Source organism: Carcharhinus amblyrhynchos, chromosome 8, assembly GCF_965287045.1.
Source record: "Carcharhinus amblyrhynchos chromosome 8, sCarAmb.v2.hapA, whole genome shotgun sequence".
NCBI classification, from domain to species: Eukaryota; Metazoa; Chordata; class Chondrichthyes; order Carcharhiniformes; family Carcharhinidae; genus Carcharhinus; species Carcharhinus amblyrhynchos.
The window spans coordinates 5,352,860-5,379,309 of NC_137331.1; the positions used below are offsets into that span (position 1 = coordinate 5,352,860).

Here is a 26,450-nt window from a genome sequence, read left to right on the forward strand (position 1 = left end):
GCAAATTAGTTTAACAAGAGAATAGTTATGGTGCAATACCCAAGTGACTGAAGTCAATAATGTTAGCAATTTAAGGAGCAGTTGGAAAAGCAAGCCAGCAAATCAAATTAAGAGATCTAGATCTATCAGTACAGAAGAGAATTATGTATACATTTTGAATTCTGGGAATGTGAGATGGACCAAGTTGCTGGATCCTGGGTACATGCTTTCCTATGCTCTTCAGGTTCCCTCAAGCCTTAGCTGGTTAAAGTACAGGGTAGGTGAACAAATCAGACAGGGAGAGTCCCAGGTTTGAACAATTTTAGGTTTTTAAATTCTTCCCCGGTCTCAAGCTAAGAAAATGAGGCTTTTTTACCTTACTATTGCTCACTGATCCCTGCGCAAAGTGTTGTGGATATCAAGTGAAACAACTTATGGTTGAGGCTGAAATGCAACCATCCCTGCAATCCAGCTGCGTGTCCAATCTCTCTCTTACACATATACATTTATGAAAGGCACCAAAGCTTTAACATTGAATCAGGCAGGAAGAAGTATTAACACGAATAACATGCAAAATGTCCTGTTTATACAGTGACAGGTCATTTGTATTTCGATCCAGATTATGACAGTGTTATCCTATATCAGGCGTTCAACAATCGGTTTAAAAAAAAGTGCATTCTGTAAAAAAGATTTTTTGCATGATAAAAATCTGTTATAGATTTCAATTGTTTAGTTACCTTCAGTGTGGCAGTGCAATTAACTTGTGAGTATTTCAGACAACTACCCAGGGTCTTCATTTGGCTGCTAAACTCAAAATTCGAGGTTTAAAATGTCTTGGCTTTCACTGCATAATTACATTCCTGAGAATTATATGTTAATCCTTTAATTGATAAAGGGATGTGTCTATAGGTCGTTCAGACTTGACACACTTCATCAGTTTAAGTTACTTTCAAATATTAAAATTGGGCTGGCAATTGTTAAAACATTAAGTGCAGACAGCATAGCCAAAAGGCCTTTACAGATGATAAACTTAGATAAAGGTGTCATCAAAAAGTCACACACCTCAATTACTTTAAAGACCATCTTGCCTGTGCAAAACTGTTTCTATTATCTAGAAAGGATGGTTTCTGTAGCAGAATGGTTCAACAGGAAATGAATCATTACTAGGTACAGATTGCTTATATTCCAGCTGAACTCTGGGACTGTGATTCACGCACCTGAATTCAAAATTATCCATCCTACGTAATCTAAATCATGTTTTCTCATCCAATCTTCATTTTGTAACACCTTTGCAACTGAACCAGGTTATATTTTTCACCCACGCTTTCCACACAAGTAATTGGCTGAATGCTTAAGTGCAACTTTGGTCGCAGGAAAACATAGCAATCCCACACTCCTGGACCACCAACACTCCCACTCCTCTCAGAGCAGAAATGGGAAGTTTTTGTTTCTCATCTGTGTGGATACTGCTCAGGCAAACAGTATATTTCAGTGCTTCAAAATCCTAGCACTAAAACATTTCCTCAGTTTCTAAATCTAATTTTGATAATTACAAATCTGGGGTGCCCAAATTATGTGCTCATGCTTGCTCTATTTGGGAGCCGTATATTCTAGTCTCATTTCTTTGTCCTTTTCACAAATTATTCATTATATTTCTACTTTGGTTGTACATCCAACAACTTTTGAGCATCCTGATTGACAAAATTTCAGTAGTTACTTGCAGTCATGGCTAGTGGAATGGAGAGGGTACTTCCATTGGTCACGTGATTTCTGCAGGCATTTTAGTTAATGAGGAGGAGTATGAAATTTAAGATGCAATAAGCATAACAATAAAGAAAGGGCTGGAGGGACTGACATCCTTGAGAGTGGATATATCACCAGGGTTGGGTGGACTTCATCTCAGGCTATTACTGGAAGCCGGGGAGGGATATAGTGGATGCCCTGAGGATCATTTTTCAATCCTCACTAGATACAGAGTATTGGAGGTCTGCAAAATTTGAACAATTGATTAAAAATGGTGTGACGTGTAAGCCAATGTCAAGAAGCAGAATAGTTTTAAGTGATCTATGTTAGCAGTGTTGGGTAATAGAAATAAGGTATAGATTTAAGGGGGTTTAATTTAGTGTTTCTGTATAAGGGTAAAACTCTAGTTAACTTCATGTTAAACAAAAGTGATGGCATGTATGAGCTTTCTAGTTTCATTTTAAGCTCCCTCTCTCTTTCTATTGTGCTTGGAGAGTGTACAACGTGAAAAGTAAACAAAAGCCTGGAAAAAGAATGTGCTGTTGCTTAGCAACCATCGGCCATCTTTTGGTAAAAGACGAGGTGTTATTAGTTCAGTTGGAGTCAGACAGCAGGAGTTTGGCAGTTAGAGAGAAATCAGCAGTCTCAGCCCTCCAGAAGCAGAAGTAGAAGAATGGAGTAATGGGCAAGAACACAAGTCCCAGAAACTAAAGGGCATTTAGTCCTAGAAACCAGGGAATGAAAAAATAAATTCCCAGAAACTGAAGTTAAAGGAACAAGAGCGGTACGGTGGCACAGTGGCTAGTACTGCGGCCTCACAGCACTCGGGACCCAGGTTCGATTCCCGGCTTGGGTCACAGTCTGTGTGGAGTTTGCACATTCTCCCCGTGTCTGCATGGGTTTCCTCCCACAGACCAAAGATGTGCGTGCGGATCAGGTTAATTGGTCATGCTAAATTGCCCCTTAGTGTTGGGGGTCTAGCAGATTAAATACGTGGGGCTGGGTAGGGTTGTGGTCGGTGCAGACTTCTACACTGTAGGGATTCTACAACTAGAACTGGAATGGGTACTGTTCATTGAAGTTAAAGACAGAGCTGAAAAGATCAAACCTGCTGAAGATGGCTTGTGAGAAACCAGAGATATCTAAGATTGGTGCCATCTTATTACAACCTGTGAAGTAAAATTTGAGGCCATTGTGAAGCAATTGGTGGCTGGATTGAATGCTGCCTTTAGAACCGAGGTTCTGGGACTTTCCTGTCCTGGAGTAACAGCAACTGGGATCGTAACACCAAAGAATAACATAGGATGGTCAATCTGATTCAGTGGTAGGAAAATTTTTAGAATCAATTCTGAGAGTCAGGATAAACTATCACTTAGAAAGACACAGATTAATCAGGGATTGTCAGCATGGTTTTCTTAAGGGAAGGTCATGTGTTACTAGAATAATTTAATTTTTTGAGGAAGTAACGAGTAGGACGAGGTGGGTCATGCAGTGAATGTGGTCCACGTGGATTTTAATAAGGCATCTTACAAGATCCCACATGGCAGACTGATCAAAAAAATTAAAATCCAGGGGATACAAAGGAATGTGGCAAGTTGGACTCAAAATTGGCTCAGTGACAGAAAGCAAAGAGTAATGACTGATCGATGTTTTAGCGAAAGGAAAGAACCTTCCAGTGGCATTCCACCAGGCTGTGTTGGGTCCCTTGTTTGTTGGTATATATTAATGGTTTGGACTTAAATGTGGGAAATTGATTGACTGGGAAATTTGCCGATGACACAAAAATTGGCCATGTAATTGATAGTGAAGAGCATAGCGGTGGACTCCAGAATGATATCAATGAGTGGGCAGGGGAGTGGCAGATGGAATTCAATCTGGAAAGGGTGAGGTGATGCATGTTGTGAGGGCAAACAAAGCAAGGGAATCCTCAATAAATGGGAAGATATTGAGACGGTTACGGGAAATAAGGGACCTTGGAGTGCATGTCTATGGGTCGCTGAAGGTGGTGAGACAAGTAGATAAGGCGGTAGAGATAGCATTTGGAGTGCTTTTCATTACTGGATGACATATTGAATATAGAAGCAACAATGTAATGCTGGAACTGTATGAAACACTTAGGCCATTGCTTGAGTTTTGCATACAGTTCTGATCACTACACTGCAGAAGGAACATAAATACTCTGGAGAGAGGGCACAGAAAAAACTTACAAGAATGTTGCTAGGGCTGAAAAATTGCAGCTATGAGGAAAGATTGGATATTCGAGAGTTGTTTTCATTAGAATAGAGAAGGCTGAGGGTTTAATTTGATTGAGGTGTACAAAATTATGAAGGGCTAGGTAAGATTAGGCAGGAGGGATCTGTTTCCCCTAGCACAGAGGTCAGTTACTGAGGGACACAGATTTAAGATGATTGGTAGAAATATTAGAGGGGTTATTAGAAGAATATTTTCACCCAGAGGACGGTGGGTGTCTGGAATTCATAGCCTGCATTAATGGCTGAGACAAAATCCTCAACCCTTTTAAAAGATGTCTGGATTTGCATCTGAGGTGCTGTAACCTGCAAGGCTATGAACTTGATGCAGCTAGAATTGCCTCTTTCTCTGCTGTAACTTTCCTATGGTTCTATTATTTAGTGCTGTGTAAACAGCAGAGGCTGCTCCACTGATAAAAAAAATTAATGAAACCTACAAGTACTGCTTTCAGTACAAAAAAATCTAAAACAATACTGGTTTCAGATGAAATATGAAGTATAATGGAATGGATACATTATATATTAGCACAAATGGCAATGCTGTTCACAAATTCAAGGTTGACTAAGGAATGCATGCATGTGGAGAAAAGTACTAATAGAGGGAAAAGATGTTTGGAAAACTCCTGAACAGCGTAAAACACACATTCAAGATTTAATCCTTACTTGATGCCATGCTCGATGTTAGTACAGGCGCTACACACAGCTTCTGCTGCACTGTACTGGGGGCAAGGAAAAATCACCTAAGCTTTCCACTTCTGAACCTTTTGCAAACACCCCTTCTCGACCTTGTAAACGGACACTGAGCGAGGTCACAATTGCACTTGGCTGTGACGTCCCTCTCAACTTAGTGTCGAGATTCGCACACAGGAATGGCCCCACGGGGTAGGTAATGGAGAACAACCACTGCCTGAGGCTCATACTGTTGCAAACAGGAAAGGAAAAGAGGAAAATGTTCATTGCAAAACCCCTTGTTAAGCAAACAGCTGGTGCTGCAAAAGCCACCATGGTGATAATTGGTCAAAAACATAGCAACACGAATGAAGGCTTATTCACCTTCAGTTATGTCAACCAAACAAGCCTAAATAATGAGGAACTTATCTCCCAACATTGTTACAAATACCAATAAGATGGAAACTTTTACTGGCAGTTTTAATTTACAAAAAGACACGTTCTTAAAAAAACAAGTAGATGAAAGAAAGCTGACTTACCCACTAGCCAGATTGAGGAGTTCCTGTTTTTCAGCCACATTCGATTTTTCTTCCAGTTCCCACAACAGCACATTGACGAGGTGAGAATTCTTGATAATAATGGGCACTTCTTCAAACATATTCTCAGAAGTAATGAGTGCCTTCTTTATTCTAGTTGATAAAGACAAGATGAAAATTCTTGAGAATAATGGGGGCATTTACTTGGATTTGTTTATAAAGATGATTAGTCCTCAAAAATCAGCCATCACTCATTTAGAGTGAGATCGACTCACTTTGATTTTGAAGTTACATATTTGGACTCATTTCATTCTTAAAATAACCACAGCTGCATTTGTTTATGTGGATTTGTAATCGGCATCACTCAATTTAATGACAGCTCTGGATGGCTGTTCATATCTTTATACAAAGCATTTCAAGATTTCACTTTTACAACATTTCAACAATTTAAAGATTTTATGTTACTGGTATATCAATTTAAAATATTTCTCAACTGTTCAGACAGTCAGCAACTTTATCGAGTGAGTAATTGAGCTTTGCAACCAAGGAATTTCCAGGTTTGACCTGAAGTTCAGCGTGATAGGAGTAGGAATGTTACAACTGAGGTGGATTAGGCAATAGATAGGAATATCCAAGTTTTCCACTATCAGCTATTATTCGGTTAATCCTGTTAGAGGAATAGCACCGCAAGAAAAATGGCAAGACATTGAGATGTGACAGGTATCCATAGAATCCTATCCCAGCGAGTATTCAATGTCTTTGAGAAAGAAATTTATGACAAAAAAAATCACCAGTACGAAATCACTATCCAACACACAATTTAAAATGATTAAAGCATGCAGTAAGGTGTTCCAATACAGTTGCGATACTGGCGTCGACATGGCAATGTGAAATATTGTCCAGGTCACGTTCTGTCCACAAAATGCAGAATACATCCAATCTGGCCAATCAGCCTCCTCACAGTCATCAGCAAAGTAATGGGAAATATTGCTGACAGTGATATCAACTGACAATTACTCACTAATAAACTGATCAGTTTGGGTTCTGCCAGCACCATTCATATTCAGACCTCATCATAGCCTTAGTGCTACATGGACATTACGAGTTCAATTCCAGAGGCGAGGGGAGGTGAGAGTGACTAACCTTAACATCAAGGCAGCATTTGCATGAGTGTGGCATCAAGGAGCCCAAAAACTGAAGTTGATGGGAATAAGGGGGAAAGTTCTCTGTTGGTTTGAGTCATCACTAGCACAAAGGAAGATGAATATAGTTGTTGAGTCAATCATTTTAGCTCCAGGAGTTCCTGAAGATAGGCCCAACTTTCTTCACCTGCTTTGTTATTGACCATCTCTCCATCATAAAGTCAGAAATGGAATACTCAGTGTTAGAGTTCCATTTACAACTCCTCAGATAATGAAGCGGCAGTGGCTGTGTGAGGTAGAACCTGGATAATATTCAGGTTTGCGCTGACAAGTAGCAAGTAGTTGTCTTGCCAAACAATGAATGCCCACAACAAAAGACAGTCTAACCACGCCACATGACATTTAACAGCACTACCATCGTTTGATATTGCAAGACTCACCATCGACCAGAAACCTAACTGGATCAGCTTGTCCAATTAACGCATCTCCTCACTCCCTAGAGCATGTCCACAAGTCAGGAGTTGATGGAATACTTCCCTCTGGCCTGGGTGATTGCAGCTCCAACAACAGTTTAATAAACTTCACACCATTCAGGGAATAGCAGCTCACTTGTTGCCACCCCATCTACTGCCTTAAATGTTCATTCTCTCTACCACCAGTGCAGAGTGGCAGCAACATGTACAATCAACAAGAAGCACTGCAGCAACTCGTCAAGACATCTTCGGCAGAAGCTTCTGATCTCTATTATAAGAGCAAAGTCGGGATGCACGTGAAAACACCATCACCTGTAAGCAACACACCTTCCTGACTTGAAACTATAATCGCCGTTCCGTCACTGTTTCTGGGGCAAAATCCTGGAATACCCATCTGAAGAGCACTGTAAGTATACCTGCAGCACATGGACTGCAGGAGTTCAAGAAGGCAGTTTACTACTGCCTTCTCATGAGCAATTAGGGATGGGTAATAAATGCTGGCCTTGCCAGCAATGCCCACATCTCAAGAATTAAAAAAGAATATCTGAGAGCTAGAAATTATAGTTTGAAAATGATATATAGAGCAATGATACCTCTAAGGTGTGCATATGGCCACCCAGCAACTTTAATGCACAGAACAGTGCAAATGAATATGCCACGTACAAAGAAAAATTAGAGGGAACACTGATGCAGAGATCAATGAGTTAAGGGTGCCGACCTTTTAACCCAAGATTGATGACATACAAGTGTTCAACTCTTTCCTGCGAGTTGTAAGGATACTTAAGTAGCATATTTGACCATCCCAAACCCATTTCCAAGTAGGTGCATAAAACTGGCCACAAATCAGCAAATTATGTAGTGTGATTATGAACACTAATTCAGGAGAAAGTTAGTTCTTGCTGTCAAACAGCTCAAAGACAGAATTTGAGCTCATATGGAAAACGTTTACTTGGAAAGGTTCTCCCTCTCTCCCAGGACTATTCTTCTCTCCTGCTGTTATTGCCACTTCTCAAAAAAACTATCCGCTAATCCCTCCATCCTTGCAAACTATCATCCCATCATCCTTCCTTCTCCAAAATCCCCATCTCCAACTGTCCTTCCTTCTCCAAAGTCCCCGAATCTGTTGACACCTCCAAATATGTGTTCATCCAAATTTGAATCCTTCCAGTTAGATTTCTGTCCCTGCCACCGTGCAAAAATGGCTCTCAAAGTCACAAATTACACCCTATATGACTATGACAAAGGTAAACTATTCCTCCTTATCCTTGACTTGTCTGCCACTTTTGACATGGTTGACTACACCCAGCTTCCCCCAACCCAAGTCAGTGTAGACTCAATGGGTCAAATGGCCTCCTTCTGCACTGTAAGGATTCTATTTAAAAAAAAATGCCTCGGGAGAACCTAGGAATGTTTTACTCTGTTAATGTAGCTGTATAAATCGGAGATACTGTTAAAAGTGACAAATGTTTGTCATCTGCACTTGTGCTGCCCAGCATGAATTATCACAGTATGGGAAGAAAGAACAGGCTAAGGAAAAACTTAGAGATAAAAAGCCACAGAATATGAAACAGACAATACTCTATGGTTGAGGGAAAATTACATCTACTTTGCAGCCAACTTTCACTGCGCTGGGAAATGACAAATAGTTCAATTTCCCACTACCGACCCCTCACACCTTGAAGCATGTATGCGTCAAGAAAAGCTTTCAACACTCACTTTTACACAACAAAATCAAGATGGATTTTCAACCATGTAGAAAGAAGCCATATTTTGTTTCATATTTGCATTCATTATCTAGTTTTGATGGGCCACAAGCTATTTAGAATATCAAAAACCACACTAGATGATTCTACAAGTCTGGGTCGCTCATCAAATGAAATGTGTTATTACATTTTACTCGGTTGCAAGTGTGAAGTGTGTGTATTTTGGTTTAGTGGTGTATACAGATTTTCTCAATATCAAACTATAACACTACCAAGGTTCAGACACGAGGGGGCCCGGTGAGCTAAGCAAACATCTGAGCTCCCTCCTCTGACAAAGACAAATATTGCACCACATAATCCAAAGTGGCCTCGGAGACAAAATGAGTTTTGTTTAAAAAATATAGACGCAAGACTTTAAATCTTGCCACAAATTCTATCAACAGCTCTGACAGAAATTTCTTTTAATTTGCTCTTTGTTGTTCCAGTGTAACCCAAGTTTATGTTCTTATTATTGATTCCCCAAGTAGTAAGAATTATCTTACTGCGCATCCTAACAAAACCTCTCAATTTTTAAAACATTTTTTGCTCCCTCTTTGGTTTTCTCTGTTCATATGAAGAGATCCAATTTAATAAGTCTTTGACCATAATTATGGCCTCTCATTTGTGCTATAATTCCAGCAAATTTTTGATGCATCTTTTGCTATAACTTCATACAATACTCCAAGTGTGCCCTAACCAATATATGTATAAATTTTAAAAACTTCTCATTTTTGCATATTTCAATACCTTTCTTAGTCAAGCCATTACATTCTCTTTAACATTATGTCCCTTAATCTTCTTAAGTCATCTTATTAAATGCTTTTTGGAATTAAAAAACTATATATAAATTGGGTTCTTTTTTCCACTACATGTGTGATTAACTGAATTTGTCTAGAAAACTCATAGAGCACTCCTAATTAGCTAGTTATTTTAACTATCAAAGCATCTATTCCAGTTCTCTTGTTCCTCAGCACAGTTCTTGTTTCCAAGAATTTTAAGAAAACTATAACAATTGTCTTGTCTTCAATTTCCTTCACTATTCTGAGAGCCGTGGCCACATTGCACCATTAGTATTTTGTACACTTAACCCCATAAACTTCAACTCTGTGACTATAACCTTTCTTTGATGATCCTTTTATTTGTATACGTATAAAACACTCATGTTACTTCCCTTCAGTGACTCAATATTTTCACACTTCCGCTTAGTTTTCCTAACCAACCTTTCTGCTTCCCACCCATACTTCTTATATTGCTCAATTTTCCTGTATCACATACTCTTTGCTTTCATACCTTTTTTGAAATCTCACTGTTATCCTAACCTTTTGATTTATGCTTTGAATTTCAGTCTCTGGTGCATCTTCTATAATCTTAATTTTAGTGTTTAACTTGATTCATTTCATTTCTAAACAGATCACTGTTGGTCTGCTGTTTGATTTGCCACTCTTTCTGACCAATGCGGGTCAACATGCCTTTTCATTCCACTGACATTAGTCAATGCATCTTTGAATCCTCTTTTTCTTCATCCATTGAATGAATAGACACGATGAGGTTATGGTCACTATTTCCCAAGTGGAGTCCGAACTTCAGATACTTGTTTGGCCTGCTGCATTGTTCAGAACTAGATATGGCACAGCATTTAACCCATGTACTGGTGAATCTGATTTCAGTAGCATTTCTTCCTGAGGCTTTACAGCTTGCATTTAGTTAAACATGGAGAAATTCTTGCACCAACTCCATATACACGTTTGTTGATATCACTGACAAACAAATACTTAATAAAAAAGAAAATTAGGAAGTTTCAGGAATGAACTATTCAGTCAAAAAGACTGGATGGATTAAGCAGTTTTCCTGCATCTGTGAGGCATTCCGTTGTGATACAGTTGTGTAAACATTTTTCAATTTGATTAGGATTAACCATAAAAGTTTTGTGTGAATTCTTCTGTTATGCTAAGATTAAGAGATTTATGAGTGTGCCAACGCAATACTGGTTGATTGAAGCTAATATAGTAAAATAAATTGCTTTTCATTGAAATATAAAATGCTACAATAGGAATAATTTTGTCGAAGATAAATTAATACCAGCAATTGTTTACAACTAAATTTATTTAGAAATGTGGTTTGTGGAGTAAAATGTAATTAAAATGTATATTGTAATATACCTCAATATGGCACAATACAAATCCAGGGGATACAGCCTTTCCTTTCAATCAGCTCCACCAATAGGTGACACAGTAACAGAACTATTAACTGTGAGCGAAGCTGCTTATCATTAAAAGCATTGCACTGCACAAGTGCAGTTTCTTCAGCCTGGCAAGTTAGATGCATTAGACCTGGTGTGATAGAACGAAGGATCTTTACTTGATTTTCTTTTTATTAATTATTTACAATATTTCTTTAGTTTAACTGCAATGTTGATAGCATAGTGGCAGCATTATATATGCTGCTGACAAGGTAAGAAAAGGTTTTGTGCTAGCAATGCCTTTCTTCATGCCTCAAAGCCTAGACAGAATGCATATGTCTTTCAACAATTTGCAGATTAGATAAGAATGATTTATCTATGAATGATTTAATCTGGTCTACTGGAGTGTTTGAGGAGGGGTGACAGCAGCAGTTGACATAAATTGTTCAATTATTTGCAAAATATTGACAGGTACAGAAAGAAGTTATCGCAGCATTTTAAGTTTGGCCAACGTGTGGAAAATAGAGAACTAGTATTTGAGTTTATGTTTAAATCTGATATTTTGTAAGGATGCGTAGGTTTTCAGAAAAAAAGCGTAAAAGCAACACAAACTGTAAATGAAGAATGCAGATAATAAAACTGCAGCATGTGAATCCAGAGAGGTTGCAGGCTCTGCTTTCATGGTTCATAAAACCAATTTTAGAATAGTCAATACAAACAAATTGCATTACTGCACTGAGCAATTTGACTGCAATTTCTAAATCAACCGAAATAGTGCCTGAAAGGGTGTTTCCAGAATGTTAAATGGATTTCAAACCAGTGTTAAGTTTTGGGTAATAGGCTTTTCTTTAACTTTTCCCTGTGGACAAACTTACCCTTCAGGAGTGAAATCTTTCTCCTTACAAACTTCCATTAATTTTGGAGTCAGTCTGTATGCCTTGAGTGACAGAGAACCTTGTGCAGTTTTAATCGGATCTAGAAAAATTAAGAACAGAAAAAAAGAGCATGTTTATTCTTTAAATCACACATGTATCAGCAGAAAAATAACGATTCAAATTATATAATTCTATTGGAGAAAAAGTTATGGTTGTGTTGGTCATATTGGATCCTCACGATGATTATACTTCTCTAGTTACGGGGTACTTGACAAAGACACGTGAAAGAACAGACATAGGTTGCCCCAGTGTTTTAAGGTAGAGGACAATTTATAAACAAAAATGCTGGAAATACTCAGCAGATTATGCAAAGTTGGCATTTCAGCCTGTGGCCTCTCACGAGAAATGGATGAAATCTTTTTCATCTCTAACTTTTATTTATAGACATTTGGAGCTGCATCTAATTTCTACAGTGTGCACTGTTTAGAGTGATTAATATTATATTTTGATATCACATACAAAGAAGGATATGCAGTTATCCAACATTTTTCTGTGGCCCTGTTCCCAGGAACAGTTGCATACTAGTTATGTTACTGTACTAAACAATGATCTTGAGACATGAATTCAGATCCTACCACAGTGGTTGGTGAATCTGAATTCAGTAATAAATCTGTATGTTTTTATCAATAACAGTGATCATGTAATGAACACAAACTGTTGATATCAAGAATCAGCTGAACGAATTGAATACAGAAACGGATATGGGCCTTGAGAGCAATCCAATGGGTGAGACTGAAGAGATCTACTCCCAAATTAGCCACACCCTTAGCCAAGTTGTTCCAGTACAGCTAAAACACTGGCATCTAGCTAACAGTGTGGGCAACTGGCCAGGCAGCTCCTATCCACAAAAGCAGGACAAATCCAATGTGGCCAATTACCATCTCATTGGTTTACTCTCAATCATCAACAAAGCAAAGAAAGGTATCACGCCTGAGATCATCGTTTGCCTAAGCTAGGGTAGAGCAAAGGATCAAGGCAGCCAATGAGGTTAAACCGAGACTTTACCTGATGCAATTTTTCAAAGCCATCGCGGCCTTTTGGCTAAGATGAAGCATTCGATCAAGCCCGGGAGGGGGTGCAATGCCTCACCCCATCAGCATGGATCTTGTTTGATCGAGCCCAAGTTGGGATGCTATGTCTCATCAGCTTGGATGTTGTTTGTCCCTCATGTGGGGACTATGATTTGACTTGATTTGAATTAGCTTTTTGATTAGAAATGAAGTACTGAAAGATATCCATAAAAAGTATTCATCAAAGCAACAGTTGACAGAGTGTGACCTCAAGGAGCCCAAGCAAAATTGAAGTTGTTAGGAATTATGGGAAAACGCCACTGGTTAATGGCTCTAGTTGTTGCAGGCCAATCATTTCAGCCCCAGGACATCCCAGGAGGAATGGGGGAGTGTGTGCTGATGACTTCAGTGTTCATTACAATTTGCAACTCCCCAAGATACTGAGCAGTTCACATTCTTTTGCAGCAAGATCTGGACGACTTTCAGGCTTGGGTTAAGTGGCAAGTAAGACGGATGTCAAATAATGGTATCTTCAACAAGACAAAATCTAACCATCTCCCCCTGATGTTCAGCAGCATTACCACCACTGAATACTTCATTATCAACATCCTTGGTGTTACTATTGCTCAGAAACATAGCTCAGTCAATCATGTCGATATTGTGACTACAACAGCAGGAATTACGCAACTAGTAACTTATCTCCTAACTACCCAAAGCCTGCACACCATTGACAAGGCACAACGGAAGACTGTGATGCATTACTTTTCACTTGCGTGGACCGACACAACTTCAATAGCACAAGCAGCTCAATACAATCGAGCAGTCCACTTGGTTGGCACCATATCATCATCTTAAAAATACACCAGCTCCACTACTGGCACACAGTGGCAACAGCATGCAACAACTCACCAAATCTCTATGATTTCTATCATATAGAAAGACAAAGATATCAGACACATGGGAACTCCATCGTGTGCAAGTTCCTGTCCATGCCACACACTATGCTGGCTTGGAACTTTATCAATGTTCCTTTACTGTCGCTGGGCAGCACCGTGGCACAGCGGTTCGCACTGCTGCCTCAGTCACTGTGTGGAGTTTCCTTGTGTCTGCGTGGGTTTCTTCCCACAGAAAAGTGTTGGACGACTGCATATCCTCATTTGCATGTGATATCCAAATATAATATTAATCGCTCTAAACAGTGCACACTGTAGAAATTAGATGCAGCTCCAAATGTCTATGAATAAAAGTTTGAGATGAAAAAGGTTTCATCCCTTTCTGGTGAAAGGTCACAGGCTGAAACACCTGGTTAGGTTGACTGGCCATGCTAAATTGACCTAGTGTGTGGGGGATTAGCAGGGTAAATGTGTGGGGTTACAGGAATTGGGCCTGGGTAGGATTGTGGCCTGCACAGGCTCAATGGACTGAATGGCCTCCTTCTGTACTGAAGGGATTCTTTGAATCAAGATAACTTATTTCCTCAAAGAGGTATATCGACAACAGATGGGCTGCAGTGATTGAAGGAGGCAATTCACCAACACTCTCAAGGTAATTAGGGCTGAGCAAAAGATGCTGACCATGCCAGAGATGCACATATCTCATGAAAGAAAAAAAACTATATATACTAAATTTCTTTAGGAAAAATCTACTGCACTTACTGGCTTATATGTGATTCCAAACCCATTGCAATGTAATTGACTGCCCTCTGTTATGGACTTATGAGTCACTTTGTTGTATTAAACCACTATGACAAGTATAGGAATAAAACCACCCAGCATCCACCCAGGCTTTAGTTTGGGTGATGACAAAGGCTCAGTCAGCCCTGAAAGGTCTCCTTATTAACATCTGAGGGTATATGCCAACAAAGGAAGAGCTGGCCACAGGCTAGTTGAGCAATACAGTCTCAGAATCAGACCTTTCACCCAATATCCCAAGACTGAAGAGCTGAACAGGCGGTGAGGTGACAGTGACTTTCCTTGTCATCAAGGCAGGGTTTTACTGAGTGTGGCACCTAACAAAATTGAAGCTGATCAGAATCAGAGAGAAAACTTTCCAGTGGCTGGAGTCACGTCTGGCACAATGACAGATGGTTGTTGCTGTTGCAGGCCAATTGTTTCAGCCACAAGACATCCCTGCAGGTGTTATAGATTTCAGTATCCTTGGCCCAACCACCTTCAGCTGCTTTATCAATCCGCTCTGAGCACACCCCCCCCCCCCCCCCCCCCATTCCCAGGGTGGAGGTTAAGATGTTTGCTAATCATTGTGCAGTACCATTCACATCTCATCAGATCATGAAGCAGTTTATGCCCACATGCAGCAAGATCTGGACAACATTCAGACTTGGCTGATAAATGGAAGTAACATAGATGATATACCAAGTGCCAGGCAACAACCATCTCTAACAATAGAAAATCTAACCAACTTCTTTTGACATTCAACAGCATTTTTAGCATGAAATCCCTGCCATCAACATCCTGGCGTGGTTCACCATTAATCAGAAATTTAACCAGACCAGTCACATAAGTTTTGTGGTTCTAAGAAGCTCGATACCGACAACTGACTCACCTCCTGACTTCCAATACTTTCCATCCACCTACAAGGCACAAGTCTGGAAAAAGGACAACGCTCATTCATATAATGCTTTTTATAACCTCAGGTCATCCCCAAGTGCTTATTGGCTCATGAAATACTTTTGAAGTGCAGTCACTGTTATAATCCAGGCAATCTGATGGGCAATTTGCGCACAGTAAGATGCCATAAACAACAACATGATAACCTTCAGGTAATCTGCTGAATAATGGATAAATATTGGCCAGGATACCATGGTGTGATCGGTGCCGAATCAAGAAACCCAATACCATCCAGGACAAAACAGCCCATTTGACTGGCATCCAATTCACCACTTTAAACAGTCATTCCCTCCACCACCAGCACATTAAGGGGCAATTTAGCATGGTAAATCCATCTAACCTGCTCATCTTTGGACAGATGTGCGAAGAAACCAGAACACCTGGAGCAAACTCACACTGACACACCGTGAGGCAGCAGCTCTAACCACTACGCCACAGTGCTGCCCTATCTTATGACATGCACTGCAGTAACTCAGCAAGATATCTTCATTCAACAGCATTGCTCAAATGTACAACTGTTATGATCTAAAACAAGGGCAACAGGTGCATGGGAACACAACTAACTCCAAGTTCCTCTCCAAGTCACAGAATCTACAGTGCAGGAGGTGGTAATTTGGCCAATCAAGCCTGCACTGACAGCAATCCTATCCCCGTAACCCCACATATTTACCCTCCTAATCTCCCTGACATTAAGGGGCAATTTATCATGGTCAATCAACCTAACCAGCACACCTTTGGACAACAAGTTATTTGGCAATTTATCAAGGCTAACCAACCTAACCCTCACATCTTTTGAAAATATACTACTGCCTCTTCGCTGTTGCTGGTCTGAAATTCTGGAACTCCCTCCTTAACACCATTGTAGAAGGAGATTCATCAGGTGGGCTGCAGTGGTTCACGAAGGTGGTTCACCATCAACTTCTCATGGGTAATAGATGGATAGGATAGAGGTGGAGAGACTCTTCCCGCTCAAAAAAGATAGTAGGACTAGGGGGCACAGCCTCAAGATAAAGGGGGGGCGGTTTAGAACGGAGTTGAGGAGGAACTTCTTCACTCAAAGGGTGGTGAATCTCTGGAATTCTCTGCCCGTTGAAGTGGTGGAGGCTGCCTCGCTAAATATTTTTAAGACGCGGGTTGATGGGTTTTTGATAAGAGAGGGGATTAAGGGTTATGGGGAGAGGGCGGGAAAGTGGAACTGAGCCACGATAGATCAGCCATGATCTTATTGAATGGCGGGGCAGGCTCGAAGGGCTAGATGGCCTACGCCTGCTCCTATTTCTTATGTTCTTATGTTCTTATTATAACTCTTGCCAGCAACACTCACAGCCCATGAATAAATGAAAACCTACATTAATGGAATCTATGATTGATAAAGTGACACCTCTATACTTGGTGGGGGTTGGGGGGGGTACTTTTCTGCATAATGAGAGCTCTTGCACTGATGGGGCGAGTTGCTCTGATAGGAAACTAAATATCCACTGTTCTATTTTATATTCCTGGTCAGATCTATCAAACTCCAGGAATCCTCTTGAACCATGAATTCAAATGCATCTGAAACAAAATCTGCCTTGGGGAGTAAAAGCTACAAATCGGTAAAGAGAATCTGATTCTCAAACATCTATATTTGGGGGGAAATGGGAAATGTGTTCTTCAGAGGACAGTCTGAGGCATATTGAGGCAGAGTAAAGAGAACTTGACAATATAGTTAAATCATACTAAACCAGACAGACCTGGGAATGCTTAAAGATGATACAGTATCCAGAAAACGAAATAAAAGTATCCAGCAATGTCAAATATTCACAAGAGTATATAATTCACAATTGTCTTATAAGTGACAAATTTGGCTTTTATCCCACCAGCGTGAAGACTATTCTCTGAATAGGAAGGGCTGGACAGAAAGTCCACAGGGAGATACAGAAAATCTATTTGTAGCAGCTTCAGTTTCCCTACCTTTCTCATAAAATGCATGGTGTGGAAAATTATTGTATCTTCTATGTTAAACCACATTGGCATAATAACGCAATCTGCCATTGCACCACCATGTATAGATTTAATCCATACATCTAACCTGAAGATTGTAAATCTATATGTTTACAGTGAAATCAATTTATCTCAGATCCGTTATCAATTTATTTTAATGTAATCTCAGCTTTGTGCTTAAACAGATGCATTTCTTCACATTTTCTTCTGATAAAATACTGTTGGATTTAGTCACATTTTCTACAATACCATTTTCAAGGTGCACAGGTTTTATTTCCCTATTAATTGTATTTGCTAAACTCGGGAGGAACCATGCAAAATAATTTTCAAAAAAAACTGAATAGAAAGAGAAACAAAACAAATTCCTATGTATAAGTAATGATGTAGAACAGAGAATTTGATACAAATGGAAAATTCAGGAGGAAATGTTTTAAAAAATTCCAACGAATAAAGTATATTTTAACAGCTTTTCTACTGTAATCCGATTGTTAACATACTGAAACAATTTTTGTGTTACCCAAAGATTAATCGTGTTCATTAGTATTTTTTCTGACAGATATTCAGGATGTAACATTTACTTCTCAGTTGGAAACTTTGTAACACGCTGCCAGCTATGGCAAATAGTGAGCTTGGGGAAGGCAATAAAGATGTTTTACCTACAGCTATGATACTGCACAGAACATCTGGTTTAGTGAGTAAAGGAAACGCCACTAAATGGGCAGAAAGAAGAAAATCTTTGTGCTAAGAACAGTCTACGTTTTGTGAGCGCCTGTCAAAGGAGAAATCTGGCAAAATGTGTCATAACTGTAAGGTCACGTACTGAGCCAGACTCAAGCAATCAGTTTTTGTTAGACATCTGGTCCTGTTCCACCCGCCATCAACAAGGGGGAAGAGGAATGAAAAAAAAATGAAGCAGCAACTTTAACATTCCAGAATGTACACATCAGGGCTCTGATAGCAAGAAAAATAAACAGAAAGAAGGAAACCCTGTCTAGACTGAGCTGCTGCTGGGGCTGAGGCAGACACTGGGTTGGTATTTACTGAGAGGGGCTGCCAGGCAGCACTGCCAGGTAAACAGTAAAGTAGAAGAAATGAATAGGAAAACGTCACTGACCGTAGATGAGGACCACAGACTCTTCAATTGCGTGTTGGTAACTAAACTGGGAGTCCAACAGAGCTCGGCTGACAAAAGAACCATAGCAAGTTGACTGGTACCAGCCGACGTGGAGGTGGTCAATATTAACATGACGCAAACTTCTCATCATTTCCATTTGGTACTGAACTGAAAAACAAACCAGAAAAAAAATCATAATTTTCCATTTTTAAAAGAAACAATTCAAGCAATGTAATCTGCTGATATATTTTATGATGTAGAGGATTCATTGCTCAATAAACTTCACCACTAGAATAAAAAAATTAAACACAGTTGTCAACCACCAACTTTTAATACATCATAGAAGTACAACTGCATACATCTGATATTAAAAATGCTGGTTTTAATGCCAGCATTTCATAATTATCTCCCAGTTTAGCCCGTGGGTTATTGATTCTTTTGTAGATACGTGCAATGCTGGCTGAATTACTTTGATGTGGAGGATCAGGAAAAAAGATTCCAACAAACTGATTCCACTAGCAACCATTCAGAATTTTACATTTCCCACTTAAATACTTTGACGGATTTATTTAAGCTTGTTCTATACTATAACAGTGGTTTCCGTTGTATGATGTTACCCTTCACCATAAAAGGTCCTCAAAGGCTTAAAGTTTTAACTGTCAAATCCCTAAGACTAGATAGAAAACACTAATGTTGTACAAAGCATGGTTAAATTGGTCCTGAAAATGATTGAAATTGTTGATCGAAGTTAAACGTTTTCAACCCGTGCTAAAATCTGAGGTGAAGCACAAATAATTTAATCATCGCCACAGAAAATTTACTTCTAATCAGGGATTTTGTGGTTCACACTGCATGTAAAAACTGTTGCAAGGCAAAATATGTGAAAAATGTTTTAGCTATAGTCATAGATTACCAACCTAAACAATCAGCAACTATTGCAGATAGTGGGAAATAGGCAGCATGCAACAACATAATCTAGCTCCATATACTTTCACCTGTGCAGAATTATAATAATAAATTTGAAAAGCCCCTAAATGTCCACAAATATCTAACAAATTTGGTATAATGATAGCCATTATTTAGGCTTGCAACCATCAAAAGAAAAATCAATTTTATCCCATTTCCTTAAAATATTGACAGGAAGTCTAAAATGCTCAATACCACACAATAAAACGGCCAGCCACATCCCAGATGTCAAAATTAAACGAGGCCAGTGACTCAAAATTGACCAAACTTGACTACTACTTTAACCTCAAAATAATCTTCTGTTACTTTTCCTAATTGGAAATGTGCCATGTGACTTATTCCCATTCCAAATAACCAGAGGATTCAAGGTCCAATAGAGATGGGCAACAAATGCAGGCCTTGCCAGTATCATTCACATCCCGCAAAATAAAAAATTACTATCCCACAAATCTGATAACAGCTACTATCATTATGATTTCAGTCAGCATTGTAATTCATCTGAGTTGACATGACTATGATAATACTTACCAATCACTTTTCATTGTTGAAGCACCATTTAATTGAAATAAAAATGCAGGGGAGTCACTGTGTTCATGAAAACACTAACTTCAAAATGGCTGCAAATTTTATCTCAATTATATTTTCAACAGTATTAATAGCATGCAGCAACTTGCCTACACAAATGAAGATTACCTGCACTTGACATACATTGATATATGTCTTTTGAATTTGGCTGGGTAAAACGTAAGTGTTTTTTAAAATTGGTCAGTTGCCAAATGTTTTCTTGATACATGATTTGATTTTTATAGACTTTGTTTTTTTAAAAATATTTCTTGCAAGCAAGGCTGTTCGGTAAAATGTACAGTTATGTTTCTCCTGTATGAAGCTGCATGGGTAAAATACAAGTACAGTATTCTAAATCCAGCAATCACTGGACCGAGACTCTGCTGGGTTTTTGGGACGTTGCTGGATTTTGGGTCAGATGGAGTTAAGTATTGCTTGGAGCACAAGATAGAACTGCATTCGAAGCGGCAAAATTGATAACTGGTCATGGGCCACATTATGCCAGTGCAGCATCTAGCCAAAGTTATCCGGCTAAGTTACTTTTTAAATTACTCAGCTAAAATTGACGTATGGATTATAAAAGTGTCTGTTTTTTTGGCAACTCCGGTTTGCGAACAGCCAGATTTGAGACACTGTACTTGGCATCTACCCGGCAACGTGGAAAATTGCCCAAGCATGTCATGTACACAGAAAGCAGAACAAATCCAACTCAGCCAATTACCACCCCATCAGTCTACTTTCGATCATCAGCAAAGTGATGGAAGGTATTGTCAATAGTGCTATCAAGCAGTGCTAACTCAGCAATAACTTGCTCACAAATGCTCAGTTTGGGTTCCACCTGGGCCATTCCATTCTGGACCTCACTACAGCTTTGCCCAGACATGGACTAAAAAGCTGACCTCCAGGAAGTGAGGTTAGAGTGATTGCCTTTGACAGCAAGGCAGCATTTGACCAAATGTGGCATCATGGGCCCAACCAAAGTCAATGGGAATTGGGGGAAAACACTCCACTGGTTGGAGTCATAGCTAGCACAAAGGAAGATGGTTGTGGTTATTGAAGTTCAGTGATTTCAGTCCCGTGACATTTTTCCAAGAGTTCTTCGAGGTTGTGTCCAAGGCCCAACTAACTTCTTCTATCGTAAGGTTGGAGGTGGGGATGTTTGCTGATGGTTGCACCTTTTTCAACACCATTCCTCAAAATGCTGAAACAGTCCATAATCATATGCAGTAAGATCTGAACAACATTCAGGTTTGGGTTGATAAGTGGCAAGTGGCATTCACACCACACAAGTGCCAGACAATGACCATGCCAACAAGAGAAAATCTAACCATCTGCCCTTGAGATTCAACAGTATTGCCATCGCTGAAACCCCCCCACAACAAAATCCTGGGGGTTACCACTGACCAGAAAATGAACTGGACCAACCATGTGGTTACAAGAGTCAGAAGTTAGGAATTCTGCAATGAATAACTCACCTCCTGATTCCCCAAAGCCTATCCACCATCTAAAAGGTACCAATCAGGAGAGTGTGCATCATCTACAAATGCAACTCATCAGCTACTCCCACATTCCAGGAACAAATTTTTAAAAATACACATGATGTTCTATTTTTTCCTACTTTAAAGAACATTTTTATTCATTATTCTCGTTGACTTAAGACGTTGAAAATCCAGATTGGGAGTGAAACACGACATGATGATGAACGCTGCTAAAAAATTAAAACGGCAGAAGATTTTGGAACATCAAGAATGCTCGCCAGAGAGGAAATTTCTGCCGCTCAACATATGGACTTTAATGGGGAATACTGCATTATGGAAGGAGTGACTCCAGTACAAAGGAATTGTGGCTTAAATTCTATCTCTCCCCATAGTTTTCATGGAATCATAGAATCCCTATAGTGCAGATGGAGGCCATTTGGCCCATTAAGTCTGTACCAACCACAATGCCACCCAGGCCCTATTCCCATAACCTTCATTTACCCTGCTCATCTTCCTGACAGTAGGGTCAATTTAGCGTGGCCAATCAACCTAACCCGCACATCTTTGGAGACTGCGGGAGGAAACCGGAGCACCTAGAGGAAACACCGCAGACACGGGGAGAATGTGCAAACTCCACACAAACAGTGACCTGAAGCCGGTCCAAAGATTCACTCCAAAGATTTAGAGGTTTTTCACCAACAATGGTTATTAGGAACACAAGAAAATCTTCTCAATTTGACCACATATTGAAGCTTAGTCTCATTTTTTTTAAGTCTGTCATTTACATTTAACAATTCATGATCCATCAAGACAGAAACTTAGTTACATGATCTTTTATAATAATTACACATGGAAAAATTGGGTCTAGCTAATACCAAAGCAAATAACTTCTCCCGTGCACAAAAAATCTCCTGAAAACTTGTTTTGACATTTAAGATAAATTTGCAGTGCTTTCACCTCTTCAGAATTGAGTACTTTTGTGGCAACATCAGATCTGCACCACTAAAAGTAGCTGTCATCTCTGCACGTTTAAATCACCTCCCAGGTTGGATCCTGCTTTTGCCATTTGTGATCACTCAAGCAAAATCAAATCCTTGCAGCAATATAATCAATGATTGACAGCTTTACAAGTTGAATAGTCTTTGAACCTTTGAGAAATGCATCAACATTTCCACATCAAAATGGGGGTGGGGGAAATCGCAGAGATTTTTAAGTTCTATTAAAAGCATGCTGTCCACTCTGTAATCATGCTTTGGAACAATTAACATTCAAAACAACTTTTACTAGAATGCAAAATGCACAGATGAGAAAGCAGAGTGTAAAATAGTATGCGATTGGTGAGAGATTCTAGCTACTCCTTACAGGGGGAAGTTAATCACAAGGCTCAGTTTTTTTTAAGAGAATAATACCAATATAACTACAAAATATAGAATTATTAAATGCCAATAACCTAATAATGTTGCCAGTGATATAATGTTGATCCCTGAGCAGCTCTCAAATTTTTGAGAACAATTTCTATCTGTTCCCAAAGATACAATTGTCTGGTGTAATCAAACTACAGCTCAAAAATTTTACACTTGTTCAGTTTCCACTTGTTTAAAGAAAACTTTATAACTGATTCAACTTGTAGCTGGCTCTCTATTTTGAATCTACCACTGCGTAGCCAAATCATTATTCCCACCACCCCATCCCCCAACCCTTTATTCTGTAACTTGTCAGCACACAGGAACAGCAAAGAACTGGAATCCTCAAGCTGAAGGTTAGACAGAACAGCTTGGTACATAGCAACAGTAGTGAAGAGTGGGAAAAGCAGTCAGGAACAGAGTAAAGGAAATTGATGAGAAAAGCCAGCAGAAAGCTGCAGCAGCTTTTACTTCTATGGGTCAAGTTCCATTTTCCAGTTCTTCCCCCTGAACAGGCTCATATTGCAAGGAACAACTCTGTTTCCTAAACTCTGGCCAAGACTGCTGACAAAGCACCATTATAACCCACAACTCAGAAAAAGCACAAGATTGTTAGCAATATGATGGAATCATATAGCAAAGCGATAAGACGTGGCATCATATCTGCAAATCCCCACACGGTAAGTTACTAATTATGACATGCCAGGAGGGAGGTGCTAGCCACTTCCCACAGGGAGGAAAATCAATCATAGGGTTTTCATTAATCTCGTTTAGCCTATTGATGCCAATATGCTTCAGGATAAACTAATAAAAAACACTCTTGAGCCAATACCCCGACGCAGCAATACACTTGTGCAATACTCTGAATTCATCATCTTGAATTACCATGATAACAACCAGGCTTGTGATCACCCAGCACTTCATCCTTGCATTAAAAGAACTCAGATTGTACACTATAGATTCATACCAGGTTTGGAGGGAGAAAGGGCATTTCTCCTCCGATAAAATACAAAAGTTTCACATGCTCATTAAACTAAAATCTTAATGCAAGCATTGAAGTCAGTGAGTCACCTTGGCTTCATTCAACAAACTTCCAGCAGCTGGATAAAACGTAGATAAATGAGGAAGTAAAGCAACTGCAAAAGTGTTTTTCAGCTTTATCTGCAATTTTGGATACTTTCTGGCAGTGAAGAGCTGGCATATTATAATTCACATGCCTGGAAGTTAGATTCAATGAAATTCGGCGAACAATATTATAATGATCTCCAAGAAAAAAAAACTCAACGTTCTTTGTTCTTTGCTGTGCCAAGAGACAGTCATGCTTATTAAAATACTTTAAACAGTCTACAGCAGTTGGCAAATACTATTGTAATGCATTAACATTTCAATTGTTTCAGGGAACTGCAGCTTTACTATATTCCCAAAAACATAAAAATCATATATCTTCATCAGGTCAGGGAAAGGATTAACTGTTTGTAATGTTCACCTAACTCAATTGTGAGAAGAGAACATTTTCACAAAATTAGGTAAGAATTCTTAATTTTCATTTAATTTTGAAAAGTTTGGAAGTAAGAGTACATGATCTAAAACTCAGATGTAGCTCGCACATTATGGAGAAGTGGTTTCAGCCGCAAGTTGAATGAAGTTATGATATCATGCTTGCAACCTGGCATTCTAATGTAGTTCAGCAAGATGCAAGGCCATCTCCAGTAGACAGTCTGTCCCAAGTGCAGTGTAATTGCACCGGGGCTCCTAGAAAACTTGCAAATTGACGTTTAAAATGTGTGAAATAATATAAGAGGAACCCTTCTTATCTTTCCTTACATTAAAGAATAGCCACTCAAGAAGTGACAGCTGTGAGCATCTTTCTTTAAAACTTATTAGTGTCACAAGTAGACTTACATTAACATTGCAATGAGGTTACTGTGAAAATCCCCTAGTTCGCACACTCCAACACCTGTTTGGGCTCACTGAGGGAGAACTGAGCATGGCCATGTGCCGAACCAGCATGTCTTTCGGACTGCGGGGGGAAACTGGAGCACCTGGAGGAAACCCATGCAGACACGGAGAGAATGTACAGACTCCACACAGACAGTGATCCAAGCCGGGAATCGACCTGGCACTGAGAGACAGCAGTGCTAACCACTTTTGCCACCTTGATTTGTACATACATGTGCTGACTGCTTTGTCACTAAAATCAAAACAAAATCTGCTGGGAATGTTCAGAAGGTCGAACAGCATCCACGGAGAGGGGGAGAAAAAAAACACAGCTGGCAACTCAAATCACTGGCCTTTGGTTAGCACTAGCAAAGGTTAATGATGTAACATAACATAAGCAAATAGAGAGGTTGGGGAAGGGGTTGGAAAGAAAAAAACAAAAGGACAGATCTATGATAAGGTGAAGATAGGAGTGATTCAATGACAAAAATGAACTAAGGCAAAAGGGGGTCATAAAGATAACAAAAGTCTAGAGAACCAGTACGTTGTAACAGCAGTGCCTCTGCCCCCAGAAAATGTGAGCAATGGTTCAAATAACTGCTAAAATCAGGAGGGACATCATATCAGAGACATGCAGCCTATATTTAAATGAGGTAACCACCTCACTGGTCCAATTTGGTCTTCTGCCCACCACCACCTCAAACTGTTCCACTCTGAAACAGGAAGATGTGAGGCAGGTTGGGTTTGAAATTTAACTTATTTTTAAATTTTAACTCTACACCCCACCGAGTGACAATTGGGAAGGCAAGGCTGCAATAATCTGCATTAATATGGTATTTTGAATTTACAGCATGTTCAAAGGCACTTTAAATAATAGTGATAATAAGCAGAGGAATGAAAGGCCAAACTAAGGGGATTGTATTTAGGAGGCATATTTGTTGACTGCAAGGATCTACAACGATTCTTGAAGTTAGGACTTGAAAGGACATAGGAAAGAAATTCCAGAGATCAGGGCTTAAGCAGCTAAAAGCTAAAAGTAAAGGAAAGGAAGAATGAAAAGGAGACCAAAAGTAGAAGGCCAAAAGATTTCAGGAAGTGAATCAAAGGAAGAGCACAGAAATTTGACAAAATGTCATAGGAATATGCATAGATCAGGGAACAGAAAATCAAAGACCAGGAGTTGAAGCTAGAGGGGATCAGAGAAACAGGAATTGGGCACCATGAATGTAAAAGATGGTACAGAAAATACATAATTAAAACGGATTGAGGCTAGGAATGGTTAGGAAGCAGAATACTCCAGATGTTGAAAACCACACCAAAATAAAACAGAAAACACTGGAAAATACTCAGCAGCTTTTGCAGCATCTATAGAGAAAACCTGAAGATCCATTACCTCTCATCATAACTGGGAAAAGTTGGAGTTGTAGTAGGTTTGAGCGCGGAGTGGGTAAGGCAAGGACAAATGCAAAGGTCTGTAGAGGAAGGAAGGAAGGAGGGGTTGAATGACAGAAATTCAGTCTTACTGGGGAAATAAAAATAGGGAAAAAAGAATGCCTTGAGCAGGTGTACAACTGTTTGAAAGCAAAAATAAGAAAAAACAAAACATATGAAATGAAACAAAATAAGGGGATAGAGCTTATGATCTAAAATTGTTTTATTCAATGTTGAACCCGGAAGGTTTTAAGGTGCTTAATCAAAGTATGGGGTGCTGTTCTTCCAGCTT

At 39.5% G+C, this 26,450-nt stretch overlaps 1 protein-coding gene across 1 annotated transcript in view; it reads right to left on the reverse strand.

The window, feature by feature from the left end:
* LOC145346410 (eukaryotic translation initiation factor 3 subunit H-like) overlaps positions 1 to 26,450 on the reverse strand; it is a 135,555-nt gene that overhangs the window by 32,739 nt on the left and 76,366 nt on the right. The window contains exons 3-5 of the mRNA XM_080193571.1: positions 18,379 to 18,546; positions 11,588 to 11,687; positions 5,180 to 5,329 (exon numbers count right to left, since the gene is read on the reverse strand). Of these exons, the coding sequence (XP_080049697.1) occupies positions 5,180 to 5,329; positions 11,588 to 11,687; positions 18,379 to 18,546 (418 nt within the window). The remainder of the gene's footprint in view (positions 1 to 5,179; positions 5,330 to 11,587; positions 11,688 to 18,378; positions 18,547 to 26,450) is intronic.